General features: G+C 42.7%; 1 protein-coding gene across 2 annotated transcripts in view; it reads right to left on the minus strand.

Moving 5' to 3' along the window:
• Positions 1-352: 352 nt before the first annotated feature.
• Positions 353-26,603, minus strand: part of FANCI (Fanconi anemia complementation group I) — a 98,873-nt gene continuing 72,622 nt past the window's right edge. For both annotated transcript variants that reach the window (XM_037426883.2, XM_037426882.2), the window contains exons 23-31: positions 20,016-20,184; positions 15,681-15,808; positions 15,421-15,598; positions 14,888-15,063; positions 11,164-11,280; positions 6,005-6,064; positions 5,809-5,904; positions 5,637-5,744; positions 353-601 (exon numbers count right to left, since the gene is read on the minus strand). In XM_037426883.2, the coding sequence (XP_037282780.2) occupies positions 491-601; positions 5,637-5,744; positions 5,809-5,904; positions 6,005-6,064; positions 11,164-11,280; positions 14,888-15,063; positions 15,421-15,598; positions 15,681-15,808; positions 20,016-20,184 (1,143 nt within the window). In that variant the 3' untranslated portion in view covers positions 353-490. The remainder of the gene's footprint in view (positions 602-5,636; positions 5,745-5,808; positions 5,905-6,004; positions 6,065-11,163; positions 11,281-14,887; positions 15,064-15,420; positions 15,599-15,680; positions 15,809-20,015; positions 20,185-26,603) is intronic.

Consider the following 26,603-nt stretch of genomic DNA (forward strand, 5'->3'; position numbering starts at 1 on the left):
TAACTGTCAAAAGCCTTAAGCTCATTTCTGCTATTGCAAACAAAGGGCCCAGTCACATTCAGCGAGGTTTAAAGATTGCTGCGGCTGGTTGCCAAGATTTATGCGTTTTAACTTCCTAACACCTAACAATCCAAGCACCATACTAAGATAAGAGTGTTTCAACCTGGCCCAACTGCGCAATAAGACTGCTGAGAAGTTCAAGCCAACAAAGATAGATGCAGCAAAGTAAACGAAACCAAAAAATTATCTTGAGTCAGAAGTATGAAACTCGGACAAGACTACGCATTGACCATCTTTCCTACAGCTAAATCAACCAAACAATCACAGCACAAAAGATCCCTCCAGTACTTCCAGTACAAAAAAAAAAAAAAAACACCTCTACAGTGAATTTCACATACTCACATCAGTGAAGGTTTGACATAAAATATTATCCAGTTCACTTTTATAATGACGATCTACACATAATTATTTATATGCTACCATGCAACAGTCACTTCTTGCTTCCTGGGGCTTTACGGAGCCGTTTGCTTTTTGGTTTTGCGGTACCGGACCTTGGTGCTGAACAGCTGCCCGTAGAAGCCACGCTTCCGTTGTCCTCATCCTGGGACAGACACATGCACACAAGTAGCTTTTATCGATACTAGACATTGGCCTCATCACCACCACAGCACACAGTCACACTGCTCTGAAAAGCTCGTTTGGTTATCTGTTTCTAGCTAGTAAACCACCAAACCATTCAATAAAAACTGACGGAGCACCCTGGCTCATGGGTGAACATTGGTGAAAGTGCTAGGAAAATGTAGCTATGACTTAATTAAATGGCACCAATTACTACATGTGTCTGTATTTGTTATATTAATTGTGTAGGTTCCATATAGCTTGATATTGATTGATATGTGGGGTTTAATGTCCCAAAACCACCATATGATTATGAGAGGCGCCGTAGTGGAGGGCTCTGGAAATTTCGACCACCTGGGGTTCTTTAATGTGCAATCAAATCTGAGTACACGGGCCTACAACATTCCCACCTCCATCGGAAATGCAGTCGCCGCAGCCGGGATTCAAACCCGCGACCTGCAGGTCGGCAGCCGAGTACCTTAGCCACTAGACCACCGTGGCAGGGCCATATAGTTTACCTATCATAGAGCTTTCATCCATATGACCACAATAAACTTATTTTTTTCAGCCGTTTCTTTAGATGTACTAACGATAATGAAAGTAATTGCAATCACTGGTTTTTCAAGCACACAAAACACTGAATCTAGTTGTATTAGACAAGCAGTAAAACTTGGTTGGATTTGAAACAACATATTTTTTATGACCCTCCACATATGGAATGGGGCTAAAAATAAAATCAAAGAAGGCCCCGCAAATCTGAAAGCATGACTTTAAGTGTTTGTTGCATTTCTTAACCAGTGTTTCAATGATGAAAGTAAGGGAGACTGAGTTGATGGCATATACTGAACCACTATAGAGACCACAAGTTTCAGCACACTTAACGATTGAGCACTTGACTACTGTCTGAAACTGTAAAGTTTGCCTCACTCTGCAAAGTTGTTCACCTGTTCCTCCACAGCATCAGTAGTACATAAGTCAATAGCATCTCACAAACAGGGTTCTGTGTTTTGAAAGTTTATTTTCCGTGAAAATCTTCGCGGAAATTTGGTGCTGATGAGGGGTTTTTTTTTTTTCATAATTTATAATTCTTGAAAATTGAATTTAATTTTACGTTATTCTCCGCACTCCCAATACGTTAGATGAAATGATACCTGAACACAAAAACAAAGCACACACAGTGCATTTTAGCTGTCTGGAAGGTTTGAAGGAACAAACACATGCAGAAAAGCACAAATGATTGAATATAAAATACCCAAATGTGTGCCTATTACAACCTTAAAGGAGTTTTCTGCAGCACGCGACAGATAATTATTTACAGGCCCACAATTATCGGCAAGTTTCAGTTTTGGTTTGAGAGAGCTCCGAAAACTGGGTGCAACTGTCACCACTTAGCATGTGCAACTCTTGAGCATGTCAGCACACAGAACTGTGACACACTTCTGCACGTTCCGCATCAAGAATTACTTTCAAATAAAAAATAGGACTGCAATGTCACCAAACACAAAAATTTATATGCTTGTGCCACTCCCAACCAGCCGCCGAGAAATATAGACTGCCGGAACAAACGCGGTAAAAAAAAAAAAGGCGGCTGTGGCGTCATCATAACTTGTGTTGTTGACCGCAGCGCGATGACGCGAGGAAAATAGGGGGTCCCCAAAGGGTCCGTTTCGAGGGTGTCAATGGCACGATAAAGTCGAGGGCTCATGTAAACTTCGAAATTAATTTAAAATATCTTCTAAGCTATATTAGCTATCGACATTTCGCAGACGATATTCGAATGTTCCAGGGAATAAACCCCACAGACTATCTCGGCCTTGAAATTTTGTGTCAATGCCCCTTTAAAGCTCTCTGTAATAGATGCAAGCATACATTATAAGGTCCTTATATTCAAAATCTGGTGGCCCTAGTGCGGCCTGCGAACCGTATGCCAAGATGTCTTGCTCTTCAAAGGTCGTACATATTGATACACAACAGCCCCCACAGCCTTGCGGCATGAGAGAGAAAGACGACGAGCAGGGGATAGGGAGCGGGCGTAGTGAGGTCTCGCCAGAGGTGCGGCTGAATCAGAGGATGTGGTCAACAATGTTGCACGAGGATTTCTTGCAGAGGTCGTTGTCAATGCAGCTCCACCTCCAGGTGCTGCACTGCCTAGTTTTCCCGGTCGGGGGCGCTGCGAATAGGTCGGAGAGTCAGGAGGGCATTGTGGGGGCGAACAAGATTGACGGCGAGCGAAGTGGCATTTCGAAAAGTTCAATTGAAGTCTGGCTTGATGAAAAACTTCAAGAATCGCCGATAAACGATCGAGATGGGAGTCAATGTGGGCGAGAAAATGATAACGTCGTCTAAATAACATAAGCAGGTTGACCATTTAAACCCTTGGAGCAATGAGTCCATCATTCTTTCGAATGTGGCCGGCGCACTACAGAGATCGAAGGGCATAACTTTGAAGTGATAAAGACCGTCAGGAGTGACGAATGCAGTCTTCTCAAAGTGCATCTCGTCTACAGCGATCTGCCAATAGCCAGGTCGATAGTGGAAAAATATGTAGCACCGTAAAGGCAGTCTAAGGCATCGTCGATTCTAGGCAACGGGTAAACATCTTTTTTCGTAATTTTGTTGAGATGCCGATAGTCTACACAAAAGCACCATGTTTCATTCTTCTTTCTGATCAGGACGACAGGAGAAGCCCAGGGGCTACACGGGGGCTCAATTATGTCTTTTGCAAGCATCTTTTCGACTTCCTGTTGTATGACTGTACGCTCGGACGTGGAAACACGGTATGAACGACGGTGAATGGGACTCGCGTCACCAGTATTGATGCGATGAGTAACAACACTCGTTCGGCTTAACGCCGTGCTGGCGAAGTCGAAAATGTCACTATAGGACTCCAGGACGTGATGGTGACAGTTCATCAACAACCAGCAACTGACGTCTTTCTCTTTCATGCATCAAGGCTGTGGCGGCTGTTGTGTATGTTGTGTATCAATATATTAACATCTCTTGCTCCATGCACAACAAGCCTTTTGTGAAATGTGCGATAGATGCAGTGTACGAGATTTCATTGACGTGAGGTGGGGTTCATACAGTAAAAGCTCGTTAATTGAATTAACAGGGAAAACAACATTTAAAATCAAGCTGCCGAAGCATACCTTTATTTGTTGAAGTATTTTGTAATTGTCGTCTGCGTTTTCGCGCAGATTCCGGCTGACATCACAATTTTTCTTAACTGTTCCAAATGGCCAACAGCACGCAAGCTGTCGGGAGTGTTCAGGCAAGCGTCCTTTAATATTAACAGTGCCTCTGAGACTTCTCGTGAGGTGCGATGAGGTCGCGGCTGTATCTCCTCGCATGATTCTTCGTCGGAATCGTGGTCTTCATGGGCGCCCGTGACATCATTAATAATCTCTTGATCGGTCAGGAGACCACTCGTGGCGACACCATGATCAATCGCGATGTAGTCCTAAAAGGTCACATCTGTGGGAAGGACAGCATCGAAAGTCGGGCAGTCATCGTCGGTGGACTCGGCTGACACCTCCTCGATGCCATCGTCAGCTACTGCTGCATGCTCGGGCCTCACAAAACCGCTGTGCCGAAAACAGTTGGCGATGACTTGCGGCGGAGTGTGACGACTTGCGGCGAAGTGCTTCCAAAATTTCCACTTTAGTCGCCAAGTTCTTCGCGTCGTAGTTCTGCCGCTTTTTCGGCGTTGCCATCACTGTAGCGCACGATGGTGGTGGCATGCAAATACGGTCACAATGGAAGAAAAAGAGAACTCCGCAAGAAGAGATGGTTCCGACACAACACAAGGGAAAATGGCGTCGGAGGCGCTGAGTGGAAAAGAAAGAAGACGCTGACGTTCGGTGACGCTGCGATCGCCCCCACTAGTTGATAATGATGATGCCACTCAGGTTTCGGTTTCACTCCAGTGGTGCCAGCGCTGCTTTATCACTCTTTTGTGTAGCAGCAGCCATCAGCATTTGCCCGAATTAAGCGATGCGGAGCCGAATTCCGACGAAATAACGAAGATTTGGTCCCATAGATTAACATGCACTTTGGCCGGGACCAATAGAGCTGTCCGAATTATCCAAATTAACGGGTGTCGAATTAACGAGCTTTCACTGTACTAGCAAAATCGGCCAGCGCATCGATGATCACTTAGAGCATGGGTTCTCGAACTGGGTTTTGTAGAACCCAAGGGATTCGTGAATGACATATTAGGGCTCCACAAACAGCCAGAACGAGTGAAACCCACCCCACTTTACCCTTATTAGTAACTAATTTATTTTTTTGGACAAGCAAATTAGGGGTTGGGGATTATGCGGCACTCTGGAAAAGCTGCTAATGTTTCTCAAGGCCAGGCAGCTTGAAAACCCAATTTACTAGAACATGCTGTATCAATAAAGAATGGAGCAGACATATTAGTCAATAAGATCGAATTTTATTGGATAAACCTGAACTGTCCAAAATATTTCTGGGAAGTGTTTACAGAATCTTTGCAAATTCACCCAACAACATGGAGTCCTACTCGTGAAGCATATTATCGAAATGACTCTGGAATTGCTGAGCTCACTCAGATTGACCATTATGCTTAGTTTCCTTTCATTAAGCAGTGGATTAAAAAGATCGCACCTTTTCAAATAAAATGCTACACAGCTATTCTGGTATCCTTTCCATAGCATCACTTTTTATTGTGGGATAAGAGTGGTTTCAGACTTGCCTTTTAGTTTTTATTAAAGATAGAGGTTGGATGGCAACACCCACTCCTCAGTTATCTTATTTCGATGCATCTTTTTTGGCACATTTGTAGACATTAGGTTAAAGCAGCGAAATGCTTCAGATGCTTTGTTTAGGTGCAAAGATCATATTATACCACTGCCCCACCAGAGATGTAGGTTACTTATTTTTTGGGAGCGAGGGAGCCATTCAAGCTTTGAAAGAAAACAATACAGCAGTGAATACTGACTAAAGTTTTATGCTTAGCGACGGAGAGAATAATAATTAGCAAACATGTGCCTTACCGCACTACCGTTGGCTTCAGCAGACTCCTCCAAGCGTGCCTGTACTGTAGCTGAATTAATGCGAAAGTCTCTAGCAGTACTCATCTTCACAAACTCCATTAAGTTAACCTGCAAAGGTAGAACGTGCAGGTGTACTGAAGCACATGCCTAAAACGGGCTCGAGTAAACTGACCTTTGACTTCTTCACCAATTGGATGAGCAGCTTCTCATGTTGCTCAATAGCGTAAATCAGAGATGGAATGGTGCTTATTTCCCTAGCAACTGCAGCCTTAGGGAGAGAGAAAAATGAAAATAATGTAAGAAAAAAGGGGTTACACAACAGTGTTCATGTCTTAAAACAGAAGCATTTAGATGTTATAACAGCCCACCTTCTGCACTTCATCTCTTCGTGGTTTTTTCTTTGATGGCTCCCTTTCAGATTCTGCATTCTGCAAAAGAGAGTTCGTGGCAAGGGTGGAGAATACTTGAGGAATGTTTCAAAACAATAGACTGATTCCAGCAAAACACATCATTTAATGCAAAAAAGAATTATACAGCAAGGCTGAGCTATGACAAAAAAAAGACATTAGTCACTTTCATTGACAACAGACTCTTTCGTAGTTCATAGCACAGCTCAGGCTTGGAGGGAGATGCAATTCAAAAAAGAAACTTCGTGAATCTGTATATTAGGGCAATTATTTTTTTTTGCTCTATATATAGGCTTTTAGGCTGATTTCAAATATGTAATTAGTTTTGTTCCTTTCCTATTATTTCTGAAACGTTCCCTATGCAGTAAGAAAGTATATTTCTTCGAAAAATGCATTACCAACCAGCCAAAGTAGCCACTCTTTTGTAGTAAATTGCACAGTTTTCGTTTTGTGCCATGACAATGTGTAAAATATAGTTCGTCTTGTACAAACTTCTTATGTCATTAAACTTGTATGGTTCTGAGCCATCAGTAGCCCATATTGCTCCTCATTAACTGTAGAATGCAAATAACTATCAAGAAAGTGTGCATAAGACATTTGAATGAACAAGCAAAATTGTAATCTGAGAACTTCTAGATTTTCCAGCTCTTACTAATTCCTTGCTTTAGCTTCATAATAATTATACAGGCAATATCAAGTTATGAGGAGAAAATGGCACCCTTTACGTGTTAAGGAATATCTGGAATCATTTCATCCTGATTCAGCTACAGAAGTACCAAAAGCATGATGTCTATAACCTAAAAAAGTTGCCCAAAAATTGATTTTGACAAAGATGCATTATAATAGTATAAGTCACAGCTCATCTATGCGGCAAAGATATATTTTTTAAAGTGATTTCTTCCATCATGCGACCTTGGCAATCATGGTTATTTTGAGCATGTGGCTTTAGTGAAATCCTCATGTGAAATGCAATGGCAAGCTGCCAAGTGGATTTCCAGGGGACTCTAGACAATGAGTTCTTTCTAGTTTTTTGTAGCCAGCTTGTGCTCTTTAAAAGTGATTTTAACCTACTTTGAGTTTAATTATTATCTTCAGTTTTTTTGTTGTGAAAGTAGAGAAATTAAACTTGTTAAAGCAAATAAAAACAAAAAGTATGTAATTTTGGGAAAAAACACTGGAGTTTTTTTACTCGCATCTTCCCTTAAAGTTCCAACAATATCAAGTATAAAAGCTACATATATGTTCCTTGCACCAGTGCTTTTTTCTAGATTTTTTAAGCCTTAGTTAAAATCAAAGATACCTACAGCTACAATCACCACCAGTCAGGTGAAGTGGTTGGAAACAAGGTTTTGGTCAGCTCAGTAGTAGGGAGAGTACATTCATAAAACAGGTCAAAGACAGCAGCTTGAATATTCAATTTTTGCCAATAAACAACGAAAGTACCACCAAAAAAATCATTCAATTTAAACTCCCTATGAACAATACTGGTCTTTTGGATCCTACGAGTACTTCTTTCCAATCACAATGCTAACACTCAGAAGAATACCGAGACTACAACTCCTTTTACTTGGATCGTTTTCCCATTATGAGTGCACTGGGGAAGTGCTCAATAAATAAGAGTTGTCAAATAATGGGACAACTCAAGATTGCTGCACCTGAAAAGTCACCAGTGAGACTTTCATTGCCAAGCTCCTTTCTTGTTAGAATGAAGGCATATGTCAGTACCGACACGTGCTCTATAATGCTCTGTACAAATTATAGATATAGCAAAAAAAATGTTTAAAATGTGAAATGGCTCCCAAGCTGAAATTTAGCATTGCATAGGTTTCAAACAAACTGGTAAGACAAAAGAAGTTGTACTAATTGGAGAATTTTTTTTTTACTGATATTCTACTTTTCTTGAACATGGCTTGTTCAAAACAAGGCTCTTGCATTTAAGTAGTATTTGAAACAGCCAAAAGAATGCAGGAACATTCTCATCATTGTATGTCATGAGGGAGGGGGGCAAAGTAACTCTAGACATCCAGAAGGTCCCTCTAAAGGAGTTACACCATTCGTTAATAGTGTCACGGCCGCTGGATGAAAAAGCGCATGGTGCGGCCTGCCGCGTTGTGCGGCTTTTTATGGGAGAGCGTGTGTGAGCCGTAGTTGCAGTTGCGGCTGCTGCAGCGTGACACGGCATGGACGTGAGGGACGGGGAAACGAGTGGCGGCGGCTCCCTCTAGGCAGCCGCCGCCGCAAATAAGCTAATGGTTCTCCCAACAGTGATCTCCTTAGTTGTTCTAATAAGTATTCTTTAAATTTAATTTATCGCAGTGATGAGATATCGCATGTTAACTAGAGTACGTAGGCGCTATCTAGTCAAAAAGCCAAATTTTTGTGTGCGTGCCGAGCACCTGACGTTTTTATTTTTCCAGAACCAGCTTCTTGCTTTCAGGCTGAAAGAAAAATCCACAATGCATGTAGCTAAATTATATGGCACTGGATGCATGACAAAGTCATTGTTCTATTCATGAAGATGTCTTAAATTAGCCTATTTCGATTTTTGTGACGTTTATTCAGCACCTTCACGTTTTCTCCGCCAGAATGCTTAACAAATTTTTGGGCCCTTGACAATAGACGTTCATAGTTTTTATATGCCTAAATCATATGAAAGAAAAATAATTTGAATCTTTTTCATGTTATCCAACCGTGTGCCAAAAAGTAATTCAGCTTCAAATGCTGGATATAAGTGACTTCAACAAACATGGCGACGCGCTCCTCGTAACTTTATTTAGGAGGCTGCGAAAGTATACATTACTAGTAGTGGCATTCAAATTTCTTTATAACTCTTACTAGGCAGAAGGAGGATATATATATATATATATATATATATATATATATATATATATATATATATATATATATATATATATATATATATATATATATATATATATATATATATATAAGGAAAGAAGTGTATACTTAAGGGCTTGTTTTTCCGTGGTTTGCACGATATTAATGAGATCTAACAGACAATAATGCCAAGGAAAGTATAAAGGAAGCTATTAGACCGAATTTTATTGTAAATATAAAGAAAGAAAAGTGGGTGAAAAGATAACTTGCCATGGGCAGGATCCGAACCTGCGACCTTCGAATAACGCGTTCAATGCTCTACCACTGAGCTACCACGGCAGCTATCCCCCCAGCCACTTTATTGGGTTTTTATATGTGATTTTTTTTAAACGTGGGAGTGTCAGTCAGCGCCACCCATAGTCATGGCGGCGATTGTGGCAGACTCTTTTGAGCCTGTTTGGCATCACGTAGCACGTGAACTTATTACGAGTGGGCAGCTGACTAATAGTCCCTTGTATACAACCTAAAGACACTAAGTCTGCCAGTACGAGACCTTCGTTGATGAATTAAGGAAAGAAGTGTATACTTAAGGGCTCGTTTTTCCGTGGTTTGCACGATAATGATGAGATCTAACAGACAATAATGCCAAGGAAAGTATAAGGGAAGATATTAGACCGAACGGTATAGGCGATCCACGTGAACAGTTTCGTGGCCTCAGCGACACAGGTCCGCAGAGGGTGTGACGGGTTCAATGAGGTTGTTGGCAGGCGAAGTTGGCCGTAGGATGCGATAGGGTACCTGCTTCCAAACTTCGATGAGATACCTGGCACATAAGTGGGAGGCATCCACAGTCAAACGAGAGTGTTGGATCAAAAATGGTTGTGGGACCATCCGTCATCATGTCATAATTTCTGCTGCCCCTGTTCTTGACATATAAGTGAGCGCGTCAGTTGCCGACATTCTTCTGCATATCTAGCAGCTTCGGAAACTGGTGTGCATTGTGATGAATAGGGTCGTTATGGAAGAAAGGTGTTGTTAGGAGACAATGGTAATCGGCCACAAAGTAGAAGGAAAAGCCTGTCGTCTGGGGTGCCGTATTGTAGGAGTGCTTTATGTAGGGAAGAATAAGGTCCCAGTTCGTGAGATTAGAGGTGACATAGAAAGCATGTTGCCGAGAGCTCGGATGAAAAGTGCTTGTTCGTCATTACAACAGCCTCAATAGCGGAATTTCATTGCTCAAGGGGTCATGTGTACAGCTGCAGTAGTTTGAAATGTTGCGTGACAGATTCACAGTACTGCATCAGGTGTCATGCCATGAGGACTGCATAACAAGTGGGTGCCTTAAAGCAGCCTACAGATTACAAATGGCTAAGCCATGGTTCATCATCAATGTCATGAGCAGCAGCCTCAATAACTCTTCCTTGTATTTGCAAGGTATAACACTATATGTTATGCCACATAAACTGCATGGTGAGTGAGAGCTTTAAAGCCGCCTAAATGATACAAAGGACTGTGTGACAGTTCATTACCAGCAGCTCAGCAACAGTACAGCCACCTAAATAGCTACCCACCAATTACAAGCTATGCCACAATGGATCATCAGCACCAGTGTGGCCATAGAACTTTTTATGGCCAGGCTAGCACAGACAAGTATTTGTTGTCTGTGTATATAATATGATCATTTATATGCGTATAGCGCACCACGACAAGGACATAAAAAGAGAGAGACACATGCACACGTGCTATACCCATATAAATGATGAACCCCAACCAACGCTAAGGCAATGTGCCTTAGCGAATATAATATGAAATGAAAAAAAAAAAAAAAACTTTTGAAACTTTGAAGACACTTTTACAGAATAGATAGGATTAAGCAAGTCTAGTGTGGACATTGCACTTAGATGTGAACAAACTGCATGTTCCTTGAACTGCATATCCTTTTGGATTACAGAGCCCACTTAAATAAATTTCAATAAATGTGTGCACATTTAAACACTGCATTCAATGCTCTATACTTGCAGTAGGCACCCTAAAATAGGCTTTTAGAAGGTCCCTTCTCTAGCCTACGCTTCGATTGCACTGCGTGCTCTACGAAAGTCTGTAGTTTGTATGTAAACGCAATGGGAAGGTACGGTATGTTAAGTACGCTTTGCATTGATGTCCATGCAGCGCTCAAGTCACTGTAAGTGACTTCATACTTTTTAAAACTAAGCAAAACAGAACTGGCACAGGTAAAAACTTTCAGCCTCTTCTCTGGACACATCTCTGGACACAGTACTTACTTGTAGGAAAGTGATCATTGAGTAGACATTCGGTGTGAGCTGTGTGGCTGCAAGCTTTATAAGCTTTTCATATTTGCTGCAAAAGCTACCAAACTTGGAGCTGTAGAGTGACAGGTACTGGAAAGAGAAATGAGACAAAACCTGTACAGATATCAGCAGCAGTGAGCTAGGCCAATTTAAAAATGCGAGACTTATACAGGTGCCTACAGACTCCGACAAACTCCTTAGCTACGTTGACTACTCGTAGCCCAAAAATTCAGTGTATAGCCAATGCAGTGATGGAAGCAACATTTTGCTTTTTGGAGTAGATTCGGGAGCAGAAAAAATGGTGCTTGGAGCAGCTTTAAGTGTCTTTGGAGCAGAAAAAGTGCTATAGCTTAGGGCTGCTATTGTTGTTTTCGGAGCAGATGCACGCTCCTAACGACTCCTGAAGTCTAAAACATCATATAAGCATCTAATAAATATTTATATTTATCATTAAACATGCCATATGCTAGTAGGCAGCTAGTATATAAGCAGCATAGTTGGCGTAAATCATGGGCGGGGAGGGGGGTCAAGAAATTTTGGACTTCTGGTGTTCAGGCAGGGGAGGACACCCCTTGCAAGTGTACCAATTGAGATTTAGCTTTAGCACGCGATACAATTGAGTTAACAGTTAAGTATAGTGCAATTAACTTTTTAAAAGGCTTCTTATGTTTTACTACGTACCTGTGTTAAATGCCCCTCAGCTGTATGAACTATGGAAATCGAGAAAAGGTGAAAAAAGAGACTGAGTAGAACAACGCAATTGCTCGAGCTCGGACTTTATGCTCGTTTTTATTTTTTTAAATTTTATTTGATAGCATGATTCGATTTTTATATAAATAAAAAGACAACCTATATTAAAAATACGAATCAGACACCATGGCCTGATATGTGTCACCCCTTTAGATTTTTCTGGATTTGCGCCTGAGTAGCAGACTGGGATGATAGTGTGTCAAGCTTGCTTTAGATTTCGCTTAGCCTCACGGGACGGTCCCATGGTTCGTCCCATGGTTCAACTTCATTCTTTTCAGCTTGCCAACATCCTTTCGGAGCAGGTTTGGAACAGTTACTAGCAAATATTGTACTTTGGAGCAGCACGGAGCAGCATTTCTCATTTGGAGCAGTTTGTAGCAATCGGAGCAGCACTTCCATCACTGCAAATGCTTATTGCAATGTGACAATAGAAAATGTCTACCATGCTATGAAGATCTACATAACTCACAACCATGTCCAGATGTTTGAAAAAGCATTTAGAAACAGCAAATGCAGATTTCTTTGAAAGTGCACTAGCACACTTGTGAGGATGTTATGTATTCATCCTCAAGTTGGTCCAGCCAATGCTTACAGCCAGCTTACAGGCCATGATATCCATCATATTCATTACACATATAATGCACGAAAACGTGCTGGGTATGCACATGCACACTGTAGCATTATCATCTATCCTATCTGTTGCAGTGTACCAATAATTGCACCCCATAGAAGCTCCCTGTTCACAACCTCCACTTTAAGATATGGCTGAAGTTTGAAGATAAGAAACATGAAAATATTTTATGGGCACTGCGTACAATTCAGCACTAAGACGCAATCATAATCATAAATCTGCCTGGCTAAAAAATCATGAGAACTCTTTACAAGGAATCAGGTAGGACTGTAGAAAATACAAAACCATAAAAAGGCATAAAAAGGTTTTTGCCAGCAAAACGCAGATGTTTCGATGCAGTCTGTCAAACATGGCCACAGTGCAAGCCAGCTGGCATGGCTGCAGGTTTCCTGATGCACAGGAGTAGACTTATCTACCCAGCCTAATGCTTCACTAAGGTATCGGTAAAGCTAATCTAGGCCATCCTGTAAAAAATAGAAATAAGCTTATTTTCCACTAACACAAAATTAAATTTTATTAGTGCAATAATGGGCAAGCTCAGCTTCACTTCGAAAAAGAATTAACAGACAAATAGAATTTCAAAACACTGCTTGCATACTGTTGTTAAATACCAGAAACTGCACTAACCACAGATGAGTGAGCCAACAGCACAAGCAGTTGTTATGTAGCGCCTGTCCTGATAGCTCTCTTCAAAAGAGAAGCTAACCAACCAGGTCAAGTGAGCAATTACATCGCCTGTGTTAACAACATTTTGCATGTACCATTGCATAACAGCGAAAAAAATTCACAGCATCACTCTAAGCACATACATATATTCAAGAAACTTAAAAGGACACTAAAGAAAAAAAAACAATTTTTTGCCGATTAGTAAGGTACGATTCCATAATCTTGAAAATTCCACTGTTACCGCGAGACGACGCACAGTAAGTGAGCGAACGCATGAAAAGAAAATGCAGGTGGAGACGCCACCTTGAGATTCCCGCACCAAACACTGAGACGTCGTAGATTTTGACGGCGTCTACTAGGTCTTACATAGTTCCTGATCAGTAAAAATTAAGTACATTGTCATCTGCGGGGGCTATAGACCAAACATATGAAGTTTCAGAAACTTTCATCGAGCCAATGTCGTGAAAATACGAAAAATGCATTTTAAGATCAGTGAGGCCACGTGCGGAGATTTCCACGTGAAGTTCAGAAATGAAATTTCGACCTTGATTTTCTCCTCTAATAATGAACTTATAATGGCAAAACTTGCGACATTACAGTTCTCAGGGAACAGTTATCAATCTAAACCACGTTATTGTCGCACTTCCCTGTCTCTTTTAGGAAAATTTTATCCTACAACTCCTACTTCCTTTCTGCATGTGCACTTGCAGGACATAATTTGACGTGTTGCAGAGTTCAAGCTGAAGAAAAAGAAATTTTTTTTAAAGACGCTCTGTGAGGTTCTTTTGACCGTAAATCATTTTACTTCAAAGTGTTCTTTTATGGTGGAAATAAAATTTAGAAAAATTATGCATAGAAGTGAAGTTTATTCTATCTCAAATTGAAAAGCCTCGCTTTCACATTTCACATATCCATTCATGCCATAAGCTGCCATTACAGACAGCAGCACGTTTATAATGTGTTTCAAAAGCTTATGCTACTTGTCAAAGAGGCCTTAATAGTGCCATTTGAGGGGCATATTGCATTGCCACCAAAGCTCCAGTTAGATATGGCAAGAGCAAGGAGTTTATGTGTTATCCAACCTTTTTACACAAAAGGTGGACAGTCACTAGAAAACTCATATAGACCATGTCATATATGCATAAAAATGGGGAAAAAGGAAGCTAGAAAGTGCGGTCCAGAAAAAAGTGGAACCTGCTTCGAGTGAAAAGGTACCCCTCATGGCTGCCTCCACGTTCCAGTTTGCTTCAATGGTAATATTAAAATTTATTTTTGTGGTCAACTTAGAGCCCAACCCTACTAAGGTCCAGCTGGTTTATTTTTTATCGTGTTTTTAAATGTTGATACAGTATGAATAAAAGATGGTTTGACTACACTTAGGTGCACTGCATATAAGGTCACATCCACTGCATGAATAAACGATGGTTCAACTACCCTTACAGTGCGCCGCATGCAGTGTCATGAGCTGCTGCAGTTGACAAGGAAGGAGCTTTTCTAAAAACGACTAATAGTTCTGCTTAGCCATTCGGGCATCGTGGATGCCTATTCTGTACAGGTTTAGAATCGAAACATGTTCTGTCGGCATCACAGGACCCCCTGACACGGGCAGATACAACTTTCATCAGCATATGAAATAGGTTTTAACTGTACCAGTTTGCTAAGGCCAGCGAGTGAATTGTACAGTCGAGTGAGCTGCTTCATGACAGCCACAGTGCACTGGCCCGCTGGCAGCTGGGACTGGGTCAGCTCTATGAATATCGCCACCAGGTAGCCAAGCTGCCGGCACAGGCCCACTTCCTGGACCTGCCTCGAAGATGCTGAAGAGTCTTCAACAGAGAAAGGAATGACAGCGTTTGTTGTTTCGAATAAAACCACATTAATAAACTAAGAAAAACATCTTTTGCACATGAATTAAAAGAGGTTCTCAAGAATAACGTATACACAATTGTTATTAAGGTCAAAAACAAAAATTTAAACGTACTTGTCAGCAGACAACTCACCAGAATAGCTGAAATAGGAAGATTTCTACAATGTCAGTGCAGTTGAACAAATAACTAGGCACAACAAAAGTTGTTAACAGCTGAAGTTTGTCGCATAGTGTTAGTGCACAAAAACTTGTAGCTAGACTGTGTTAGCTATCTAATGACAGTAGTCACAAAGAAAGCCAAATCACAAAACAATACCTTCACTGTCATTATCCTTCATGTGTGCTTCCAGGGCAGTACAGGACCTGACCAGAGCCAGTAGCCAGTCGATGCGTTCATGTACTTTGTGAATGTGCTCAAGAAGTACTGGCACTAGTGATGCCACTGTCTTCGCATTGATGAGGGAGAACACTTGTTTAGTGGAAAGCTCTACATCCTGTAAAAGTTTTAAGAAAAGCACAAGTTGATAAGCAAAGCAGAACAAAAAAGAAAGTGATGATAATGAAAAGTGGGCATACCTCATCTACATCTCCAAGGTTGTAATGGAAGCAGACAGCAATATTGCCAAAGTTCTTGAGGCAGTCATGTGTTTGATGGCTCACACTAAGATAAAATGAGAGTAGACTGCGAGCTACAGCTGGATCGGCTGTTGAGGCAGAAGGCAAGAATTTATTATACTATTATGCCTCATGTTCACCAAAGCATATAAAACACAAATGAACAAGTTCCAAAGCTAAAACGAGTGTTTCAAGAAGTGTGAAAGGCATGGTTACACAGATGTGTAAAAAACGTCAAAGAAAAGTTACATCTTGATGCATACAAAATATCTCAATACAGTAAAAGCATGTTAATTAAGAAAATCTAATAGTTCTGACATGTTCCCTGGTTTCAGCCAGCATATGCATTCTTGTTGGCATCAAACACTTATTAATTTGGTCACATATGGCTGCAACCTGGTTACCGACAATCCTTGTAGTGAGCTGAGCATGAAGCCCATAAATGTGTGATGCTAAAGAGCTAAAGCAGGATTCGCAGACAACTTAAATGAGGCAGCACTGTTCACATCCCAATCGTCATCAGTTAGGGATCGCGGCTTTGTCGACACACAAATCTGGCAGTCAGCGGCAAGGTCACAAAACTAAAACATGGCAGAAGCTGTTGAAGAGTAAGAGCTTTCAGCCAAAGTTGCCTGCTGGCACAAAACTGGCTTGCTACATCACAATGGATGAACTATCTGCCTGCCATTTTATATGCCAAAAAAGTATTGTCGCGTTTGTGCAGAGGTTGGCGGTACATAACAAGCGAGGGGTGTCAAGCATGCTTCGAGCTAATGAAACACATGGTCGCCTAGTGAACGAAGTCTTGGGAAAATGAAAATTACTGCTCTTGTGGAAAATCAGTACTAGTTTTGTATATTCACCAAGAAAATGAAAATGCATTGATGTAACAGACACTTGTTTGATAACTCTTCATTTGGTTAATCTGAACATTTTTTCCGGTCCTGTGAAATCTGAATAAAAAAGCTTTCCCTGTACAACCAAAACACCTTACAACCAAAACATCTTGTACAAACATCTTCTTCCCTGTACATCCAAAACATCTCGGAAACAAAACAGTGGCTTGTTGGTTGAGTTGGTTCAGCATCAAAGTAGCATCTAGCCGCCTTATACAAAGAGGACTTTACAGAAAGTGAAGATGCAAGTGAGGGGTAAAAATTAGGCTAAAAGCGAAGATGTGCCTCCTTTTGTAAGTATCTCGCATGTTCATGGCATATTCCATTGGTTGAAAAAAGTGGGCTCTAGGTTCGGATGCTGTGTGATTTTTTTCACTGAGAACAAGATTGGCCAGATTTGCGTGGCTCTGCACAAGAAGTTGTTAGGGCAGAGCAGGCGGGATCATGGATGTGCTATCAAGCACCGTGAAAAATTGGTTGAATGTGGCATGGTAGTGGTATATCAAATACCGTTAGCCTGTAGAAAGCGCTACGTCGGGCAGACAAACTGTTGTTTGAATATTAGATTATAAGACTATAAGGTTTCTTTGAGGCGAACACTTTGTTCGAACCTGTCGCTACATTGTAAAGAGTGTGGCTGTGTGCCCGTGCAGTCGAGTTCTAGTGTTCTTCCACGATTAAAACAGAAAGGTGCACGAGAAATTATGGAAGCATTTTTTATTAGCAGATTTGGTGAGACATGCATAGCAAGACCTTATATCACACTGCATCCCACTGAAATTGATTTCTTGAGCACCAGCCACTACATTTAATCTTGTTTGTTACTGTTTGTATTCTGACCATGTGACCACTTTCACTACTTATATGTGGGTGTTTTTCAATAAAACTCAGTTGATAGTTTGTGCTGTTTGTGAGGTTCTTTCATCGTCCCTGCCTTCTGTGCTAAATTCTACAATGACTAAAACAAAACAGTGCAAAGACAGAGCACAAAAAAAAAAGGGGGGGGGGAGACACAAACAACAGTGCCCGGTCTTTTGCAGTGTTTTGTTTCTGAGATGTTGTACCAACACCCAAGTATCTACTTTAGCTTCTTCATAACGAAAGACTAGCCTTTCAACAGGATGCTTCTTTTTTAAACAATGCAGATTATTTATAAATATTCCATGACAGTATGGCTACTGTTGTCCTCACACAAAAACTTTGTCGAGTAAAAAAGACGTAGTCGCACCTAAAATGACATGACCAGACCAATTAACCAAAATCTGTTAACTTTAATAATTAGCATAAAAGCAGTGATTTATTTTAGAATTATGTAGGGTGTGAAAACTTATGCAGGGGCACAACAGCCAAAATAGAATTTGAAGCAACTTTTCGAGCAGTAAAATGTTAGTTTTGGAGCACAAAAGTCCAAATTTGGAGCAGTATAAAAAAAGCTTTACGTTTAGAAAAAAAAAGATGTACGAATCATTCAACATGCTCTAAATCATGCAGTGTGAGTAAGAGCACAGCTATTTACATAAAATTAGCATTATGAACCACCTCACTGAACAAATAATGATAACGTCCACATTAGCATTTGCCCCGTCTGACTCTTCGAATGCAAATATGAATCTGCCAAGCTGGCAAGTTTGAAATTTAGGGATTCGTAGGGGTGGGGAAAAAATAAAAACTGGCCCACAGTTTTTTGCAGGGTGCCAAAAATATCATACACTGCTCCAAATGATTGTCAGCAACTTTTTCAGACGTCATCGATCCTACTAGTACTCACAATTATGCACCGTATACATGCATGAGTAGGTGAACAAAATGTGCTGATTCCTGTGATTAGTGCTAACAGCCCCTTCAAAATCAAAACGCACTTTTCGGCAGGGCGGCGATGTACTGCGGCAAAGGTGGATTAAGCAGCATTCTGCACGAGTTGGAACAAGTCATAAAACACCTCTACCACCCCCCCCCATCTTTTTTTTTTGCGATAGGATTAGGTTTAGGGCCCAACTTTGTCTCGCTTGCAAGGTGCGTTCAACCACATGAAGTAACAACGACGCATGCTTGTTACGGCACCGGATATCTATCGCCGCAACGACGCAATTTCAATGCAAAAAAAAATGTTTTATGTGCCATTGTTGTGGCAACGCCAATTTTCGCAGCATGTTGAGTCTGTTTGCGTACAGGAAATGCGGCATACGCTTCCAACTTTACCTTCTAACATGCCATAGCAACGTTTGCTCACTAGGAAGGTCATATTTCTCGCGAAGCGTTGGTGGCTATGCAACGCATTTTTGTTTTCGAATTGCGTCGTCCCACTAACAAGTAGATGTATCCGCAGTGGTCAGCGGATTGATGGCGCACGGCTTTGTTACTTTATCTGGTCGATTGCATGTCGCGAGTGCGCTGACCTGATGGGGATATATCTTCACCATCGTTTAGAGTTAGGGTCTGCACGCTTAGATTGATTGATGACGCAAACTATGAGTAGTATGCCATTTGCCAACGTGGCTAACATTTCTTGCCGAAATTAGTGCAACTGAGAAAACTTCAAGGCTGGTCGGGCATTTTGGCGCAATTTTAGCAAATTTCATGGTTTTGGTGCAGCTCAGCACAAGAATGAGAAATTTTATCAAATTGGCACAATTGGCGCAGCTGTTGCATTTCTGCTTATGGCACACATTTTTGAACCTTACAACAGGAAGGTCACGACAGCGATAAACTTCTCGATCAGTGGAGACTTACAGTAGCACAGTCGGAATGGTCTCATTGCAATTAGTTATGCTCTGCGACAAAGATTATACAAATGGTTGTGCAGTGGCGGATACAGAGGGAGGGGGGTAGGAAAGATCACCCGCCCTCAAAGTCTGTTTCAGCAACCCCCCTTTCCCCCCTTCAGTGCCCATGGTCCACCTCTTACCACCAATTAAGACAAATGAATGAAACCAGTGTGAGCACACATTAACAGTATATAAAGGGTTTTTGGGCTAGTAAAAACATAAAGGTCATGACCACACCCCTCCTCTCTCAGGTGTTACTTCAGGCGACCCCTCCCTTCCCCCCCAGAGGAGCAGCTGGATACACCTCTCTATAGTTATGAGAAAAAGGACAGTGAGGTTTACCTGCAGACTTCCTGCTACCATGCAGAATATGGCCTCCAGTCCTTCGGAGAAATAATTCAGACAGTGTGCATCGTAGAATTTTCGTATTTTTCATAACAGTTACAATTTAAACAGTGAGCAATAACGAGTGGACTACTCAGCAACTTTCTGCCAAGTGAAGCCATATGCACTGCACATTGCACGTGTAACCGAAATTCTGTGACCCACAGTCTACACATTCGAGACCAGGCATCATTATTTCTTATCTGCAAGGGTCCAAAATAAAAAGAGAGAAGGAAGAAAGAAAGACCTACTTATGCTTTGCTGCTTGCAGATTTCCTTTATCCAATCTTGGAGCTCACCAAACAACAAAGAACCCGGTTCAATAAAACGGCTCAGACAGCAGCAGATGAGCATTATGGGAATGAGTTCCTTCAATCGTGTACTGTCTTCAGTCTGACACAAGATGTCATTCACCAGTGCCTGCAGTATTGTAATGCAAAAAGTCAAAGTTTTGCTGCAATAGTGAAGCAATGAACGCAACAGCAAGAAATTGGAATTTAACACGAAGAATGAAAAACAGTTCGTTATTTGTAGCGCGCCACTGAAGATTATAAAGGATACTTGAAAAGAACTCACAGGTATACATAACACAAGCGTAAAAGAAACAACTGTCACTAAGTTACATTTTCATAAGTGTTGAAAATGCGGAACCCAGTTCTCTTAGATATTTCTTTCCAGTTCTCTTAGATATTTCTTTTTCTTTTAAACTGTGGTGTGTGCACTGACCCCTCAGCGATAGTTTCCTAAAATTATCTAGAGGGGACCCTGGTGCTGCGATCGCTCAGCGCCCATGAGAATTATGGGTATGACATGGATTTGCCTAGTCTTCGTGCTTGCGGGCGATGAACACGCTTTTGGTTTCATTTATTGCTGTGTTTTAGTTTTGTTTCGAAGAAAAGGTCAAACCATATTGAACTTAGTGAGCTGATTTGAATCGGGGCTCCTAAAAGATGAAGGTGGTGAAGCATAACTGCCGAATATTTGCCGATTGTTGTTTCATGACAAAGCAGCTTAAAGCCACGCGAAGCCAGAAGGAACTTAAAGTACCAAGACTAGGCAAATCCATGTAGATACCTGCCAAGTTCAAGGATTCTGAATCCGGAGATTTGTGCATCGGGGGGGGCTGAATTAATTGCTTTTATTTTTTTTCGGCTTCAAAAAAAGCCCAGGAACAAACAAACAAACAAAAAACATCACGAAAACAAGAGTGGGTGGGAGTGGGGGGGGGGGGGGGGGTCTCAATCGCAAGCGCAAACATCAGCATTGCAGTCGGCTTGGAGTGGCCGAACACCCGAAGGTAGGGTATCCCACTAAGGTGAGAGTCTCAAAGGATCAACACAACTAGCAGAATTTATTTCCTTCAATAGAGCTCATGTATGTTTTACTGGGACACACATGAACGGACGGGACGGCGCAGCTGGCTGCCGCAAAAGCGCGGGTGAAAGCTTTGCTCCCTACTAGATTCTTTTGACAGGAACGCCAAAACGTGTCTGGCTCCTTTGTTTGTGACAGTCTAGGCTTCTTTTTCGTTGTCGCCGCCACCGCCGTCATTCACCTTATATGTATACTTGTCTATATATATCAACACTCTATAAAGGAAAAAAAGCCGCCCGCGCTCGGTGCCCAGCTCATCGCAATGCACCAACGCGCGCTTATCTTTGACGCCTACTTTGCCCCGCAGATTGGGGTGTGTGTGTGTGTGGGGGGGGGGAGGAAGGGAGGGTTGATGATGCTTGCGCGCCTGCGCTTATCTTTCGGAGGAAAGATTCGTGTGCCTTCGGCTTTCACTGGAATGATTGCGTTAGTTGCCGGGCCCACAAAGGTATCTTCGGTCTATGCACAAGGCCCATTTGCGAAAAGAGCGCTTTTTTCATACACAGCGAGGTGTAACTGGGACATTTGTTAGTTTGTACTCATCCGTACTTGTGATTATGTATCGAGCATCAATTTTTTTTTTGTTTAAACAGCGCGTTACGTGTCGAGCGGTAAACATTGTTAGTTCGCTCTCGTCTTGTGTGTATTGTTTTCGTGCGTCATTGGTGCGTAAGCAGCGCGCTGCGCTTTTCGATCTGTTTGCCGTTCTCAGTGTGACATTCCAAGTTTTTGCTGTCACATTCATTGCTTCGCCCTTGTGACGAAACTGACTTTTTTTTTACATATTTACTGCCTCTAGTCTACCACTGCGTGCTCTCGGAGCTCGTAGATCGCTATCGCGCCGCCGCGACCGCGGTGTTGTGCGCGGCGGTTGCGGCAAATGGTAGTTCCTTTTTCAATCCCTGTGCGCTTGACTGCGCACAGGCCTTCAAAACAAAGTCGTTTTATGCCGTCTACAATCGCATCTGCCACGGTTTTGTCAGCAGGGTTTGCGGAAAGCAGCGTTGCTTTGATTGATTAAGTGTTGGACGCACGCACACCTTGGGGACTCTGTAAGTTACGTCGTCACTATACATGATCGTGTCAAAAGTGACCACGGTTTCGTCGACAGCGGTTGTGGCAACGACAATCACACACACTATAGAAGATGGTGCGTGCGCCAGTCGCACGCATACTTCCGAAGCTTCGAGTACGCTGCTCTCGGTCTTTGTTCGACGATTTTCGTACTAAAGTTCGTATTACCCGCCGTGGTTAGGAAATGTGTTCGGAACATTTGAATTTAGGCCCAATAGACACAGAGGAATTTCGCTGAGGAATTTCACGAATTCGCATCTGTCGTGGTTTCGCATCGCTGAGATTCTACTGTACGTTTAGATGAACGCCTCTCAAACTCATTCATAATAAAATGGGGTAGGTTCGAAAAGCCAGGAGCGAATTGAGCTGCTTTTTTGTCAAGGTGGCCGGATCACGCACCAAAATTTCGATTTCCGGGAGATTTTCATGACAACCGTACAAACGGAAGAAACGGAAGTTGCAGCTCCCATAGGCACTAGCGCCAGTGTTCTCTCTAGCATACCTGCCAACCTAGGAGGATGACAATTCAGGAGACCACAAATAGAAATGAGTTTTTTTTTTTTTTTTTTTTTTTGCTGTCTGACGTAACTGAGACTGATACATTTTGTACACTACGACTACAATAGCACAGTGGTTCAAGGCCTCCACGTATTGTGTTCTCAGCATCTGCAGCCAATTCCCCGATGATGGAAGTTCTTCTCGTGCGTCCGCATCTATTCACTTCGCACCCTCGTACTTTTGGAACATTTTCCAAAACAATAATCCCGGATGATCACTTATGCTCAGCGGCTAGTTGTGTTCCACAAGAAATCCCATGAACAGGCACCCTACGCTGATCGCACTGTCTTCGCAGATCTTTTGGAAAAAACTTCAGATGTTGTCCTATCCTTCCGCGGCACGAACGTACTACTGGTGCTTTTGTAAAAAGATATGTCGGCCTTGCCACCGTGCGAAATGCTTATATCACAGGAACTCATGGTATACAGAATCGATAGTTGCCACCTTTCTGCGAAGTCACAAAGCACGGAAACTCAGTTGTGTGAAAGTTCATAAACACCGTACTTCTTTACTTTTAAAACTGCCATCGACCTTCCAACTGAACTCGGGGAAACAAGCAATTCCAAAAACCACGCAAAGTCCGAAACATATGCAGCATTTTTCTGGCATTTTCCTGGTGCCGCTTCCCTCGGCGTCATTGCGTCAACGCCGCCAGAAAGGGTGGCGAACCCTATGAGCATTGCGAAGGCCAGCGTCAGCTCAGCGTCGGAGAGTGTGTTGAAGAGAATTAACCTGAGACCACGCTAAGCAGTGTGCAGTGTCCGTCAATGCAGCAACAAGAAATATTCCTGAAAACCAGTTTCTTGTCTTATTTCCAATTCAGAGGTGGAAAAAAAAAAAAAAATTGCAGTACCACCGAAGACCTTTTTTTTTTTTTTAACTACTAGCACCGGCTGTTGAGATTACGAAGAACCAGAAACTTGCAATTTATGGCCCCTGAGCTTGGAAGTTGTTTATCTTTGAGGCCACGTATTCAGCCAATACACTCAGGCCTGCTAACCCTACCGATGGACTTGAGTTTGGTGCTCGAAAACGGTTCGAAGAAATCCCGAGCGCTTTCTGTCGAAGCTTCTGAGGAACAAGCTAAGTGAAATACAAGCATCAGTTGAGAATTTTCAGGTCACACAGAGCACGGCGACGACTTAATAGATCCGAGGCGGGCGGCAGCCATTTTGACAGCAGCAACAATGCTGTTACGCAGCGTAAGTCGCTGGCAGCCGTGCACTGATTGGTTCTCCATTCGTCGACTCACTTCCGGCGTCGACCCAGCCGTTGCAGATATCGGAATCGTCCAGAAGTGTGTTTCGGCCACCGTTACCGGCAGCGCCAGCGCCGAGTGAAGCCGGCATACGAAACGCCGGCAAAACACCAGAAAAACGCTGCATATGTTTCGGGCTTAACAAACACAACTGATGCCTAGGGAAGCAGTGTAGGCCTAGCCTACCGTGAAAGGCAGACAAATGCAAAAGTTGTGGTTGGCTTCTTTCAGTATGATGGTGTCCCCGTCTCAAGGCCGCCAGCCTTCGCCCAGATGCGCAGTACTACAGTGGCAAGATATACTTAGCGGTACTGTACGGTATATTTACAATGAACTAGATGTGCAGTGGTGATTGCTCTTCCACAGCAACGCAACTGCGGCAGCAGAGAAGACTGACGTACAGGCGTGATTAAAAAAAAAAAAGGGGCTGTGCTGTGGCGGTCCCTTTTCGGGAGATTCGAGATAGCATTCGTACAATCGGGAGATTAGGTCGAAATTTGGGAGAGTTGGCAGGTATGCTTTAGTGTATATTTACGAAACTCTATGCCCTCAGCGACTTTCGCTAAGCGATGGCATCTGACGACCGGCATTCTTTATTTCTTCGTTCCACATCATGAATGAGTAGAGAAAAAGAGCCACTTTTTCGTGCACATCTCCAGGGCAGTTTTCAAATTGAAAGAAAATGTAGGAAAGCTGCGGGATATAAAACACATACAAGCTCCCCTAAGATCTGCGCATCGCCAACTGTAAATGATGTATATCAATAGCTCGCCGTTATTACGGCAACGCATGAATCGTGTTGGAAAACGTGCTCGTGCAGCGCATGGAAGATGACGACGAAGAGGTCAAGTGCACGTGCAGTCGAATGTGGACGGTTTTGCTTGCGACCGATTTGTTCGCCATGTTGGGACAGCTTAGCACTCTAAGCCAATAAATCCTGCAGAAGTGTCATTTCCCTATGCTGTTTTGGTGGCGAACCCAGTAAGACAGCCAGTGCCTTTACATTTTGCGGCTTCTTTTGGGAGAGACCTCTGCATCAAGGCGTCATGGAGTGGATCAAGAACAAGTAGGCTGCCCGTCGAGTGCAAACCACAAAGATCATTAATGAGGTAAGCGAGGTCCTTCAGTCCAAACAGTTCGAACTTCCGCGCTTCGTGTCTTGCAAGGCCGGTCAAAGGCGACTAAGTTGGAGATGAACGTGCTCAACGCCAAATTAAAAGCACTCATGACCGACAAGCAAATCATAGAAGATTGCGATTCTGTCATGAAATATGACGAAGCTGCCGTCAGTAAGTTGGTTTTGCTCGAGCACAATATTGACATGCTCAAAACTTCGTCTTTGCTTCCGACAACAAAAACACCGACTGTAGCCGACTTGAACCAACCGGCTGCAACATCAACGAACACGGCTCGTTCACAGCGTGAATTGCAGCCAGGTTGCAGAAGTTAGAACTTGTGCGTTTCGACGAAACAATCACCCAATGACAACCGTTCTGGGATATGTTTTTTCATTCTGTCCACAAGAACCCGAGGCTGTCTGACACGGACCGCTTCCATTACCTGGTCTCTGCTGGACGAAGCTGCCGCTGAAACCATCGCTGGAATCGAGTGATGGAATCAAGTTATAACAACGCCCATGGAATATTGAAGCAGCGCTACGGCAACCGCAAATTGATCGAGCAGCAACTTTCGGAAAACCTACACATGCTTGGGCCGATGACTTCATCGCACAACGTTACTGCCTTACAGAAATTATTCGACCAAATTCAACTTAACCGAAGAGCACTCGCCAACCTTGGGGTGAGCGCTTCATCTTACGCTTCAATTCTAGGTGAAATACTCCTGAAAGCGATACCTCAGGATATGGTAGTAGAGTATTACAAGAGCGAAAACATCGAGTCCAATACCTTATCGGTAGCCACACGCAGCCGTGCGGATTCGGCTGAACAGAATTTAGAGCACCTGCTGAAATTTCTTTGGGTAGAAGTTGAATGTAGAAAGAAGTGCGCTCAGACTAGGTAACAAGGCTCCACGAAGCACGCCTTAAAGTAAATCTAAACTCAAGTATCACGTCAGCTCCTGCGGCAAGGGTTCTTCAAAATAAGGCAGAAGTATTAACAAAACCATGCTTCTTTTGTGCTGCCAAAGACCATAAGATTGAACGATGCACCAGTGACGTCAGCCTCGAAGACAAGTGCAGTATGCTCAGGAAGGATGGTCACTGTTTTAAGTGTACTACGAAGGGACATCTTGTTCGGGACTGCCGTCGTAGGATACAGTGTACAGCATGCAAGCGTCACCAGGCCTCCATGATGTACAACGCTGACAGTCTCAAGAGATCAGCTGACGCAGTATCGAAAAAGACCTCGAATATTGCCATGCACGTAACAACAAACAGTACCAAGATAGACTTGCCATGGAGGTTCTCCTTCAGACGTTCCGTGCCTGGTTGACGACTCCTACTTATTCTTGTTGCGTCCGCAGTGTTTTAGATAATGGCAGCCAGAGAACATTTTTGGGGGAAGATTTATGCAAGAACCTTATCTTCCATCTGACATATAGATCTAGTGGTTAG

The sequence above is a fragment of the Rhipicephalus microplus genome, chromosome X, assembly GCF_043290135.1.
Source record: "Rhipicephalus microplus isolate Deutch F79 chromosome X, USDA_Rmic, whole genome shotgun sequence".
In the NCBI taxonomy this organism is placed as follows: Eukaryota; Metazoa; Arthropoda; class Arachnida; order Ixodida; family Ixodidae; genus Rhipicephalus; species Rhipicephalus microplus.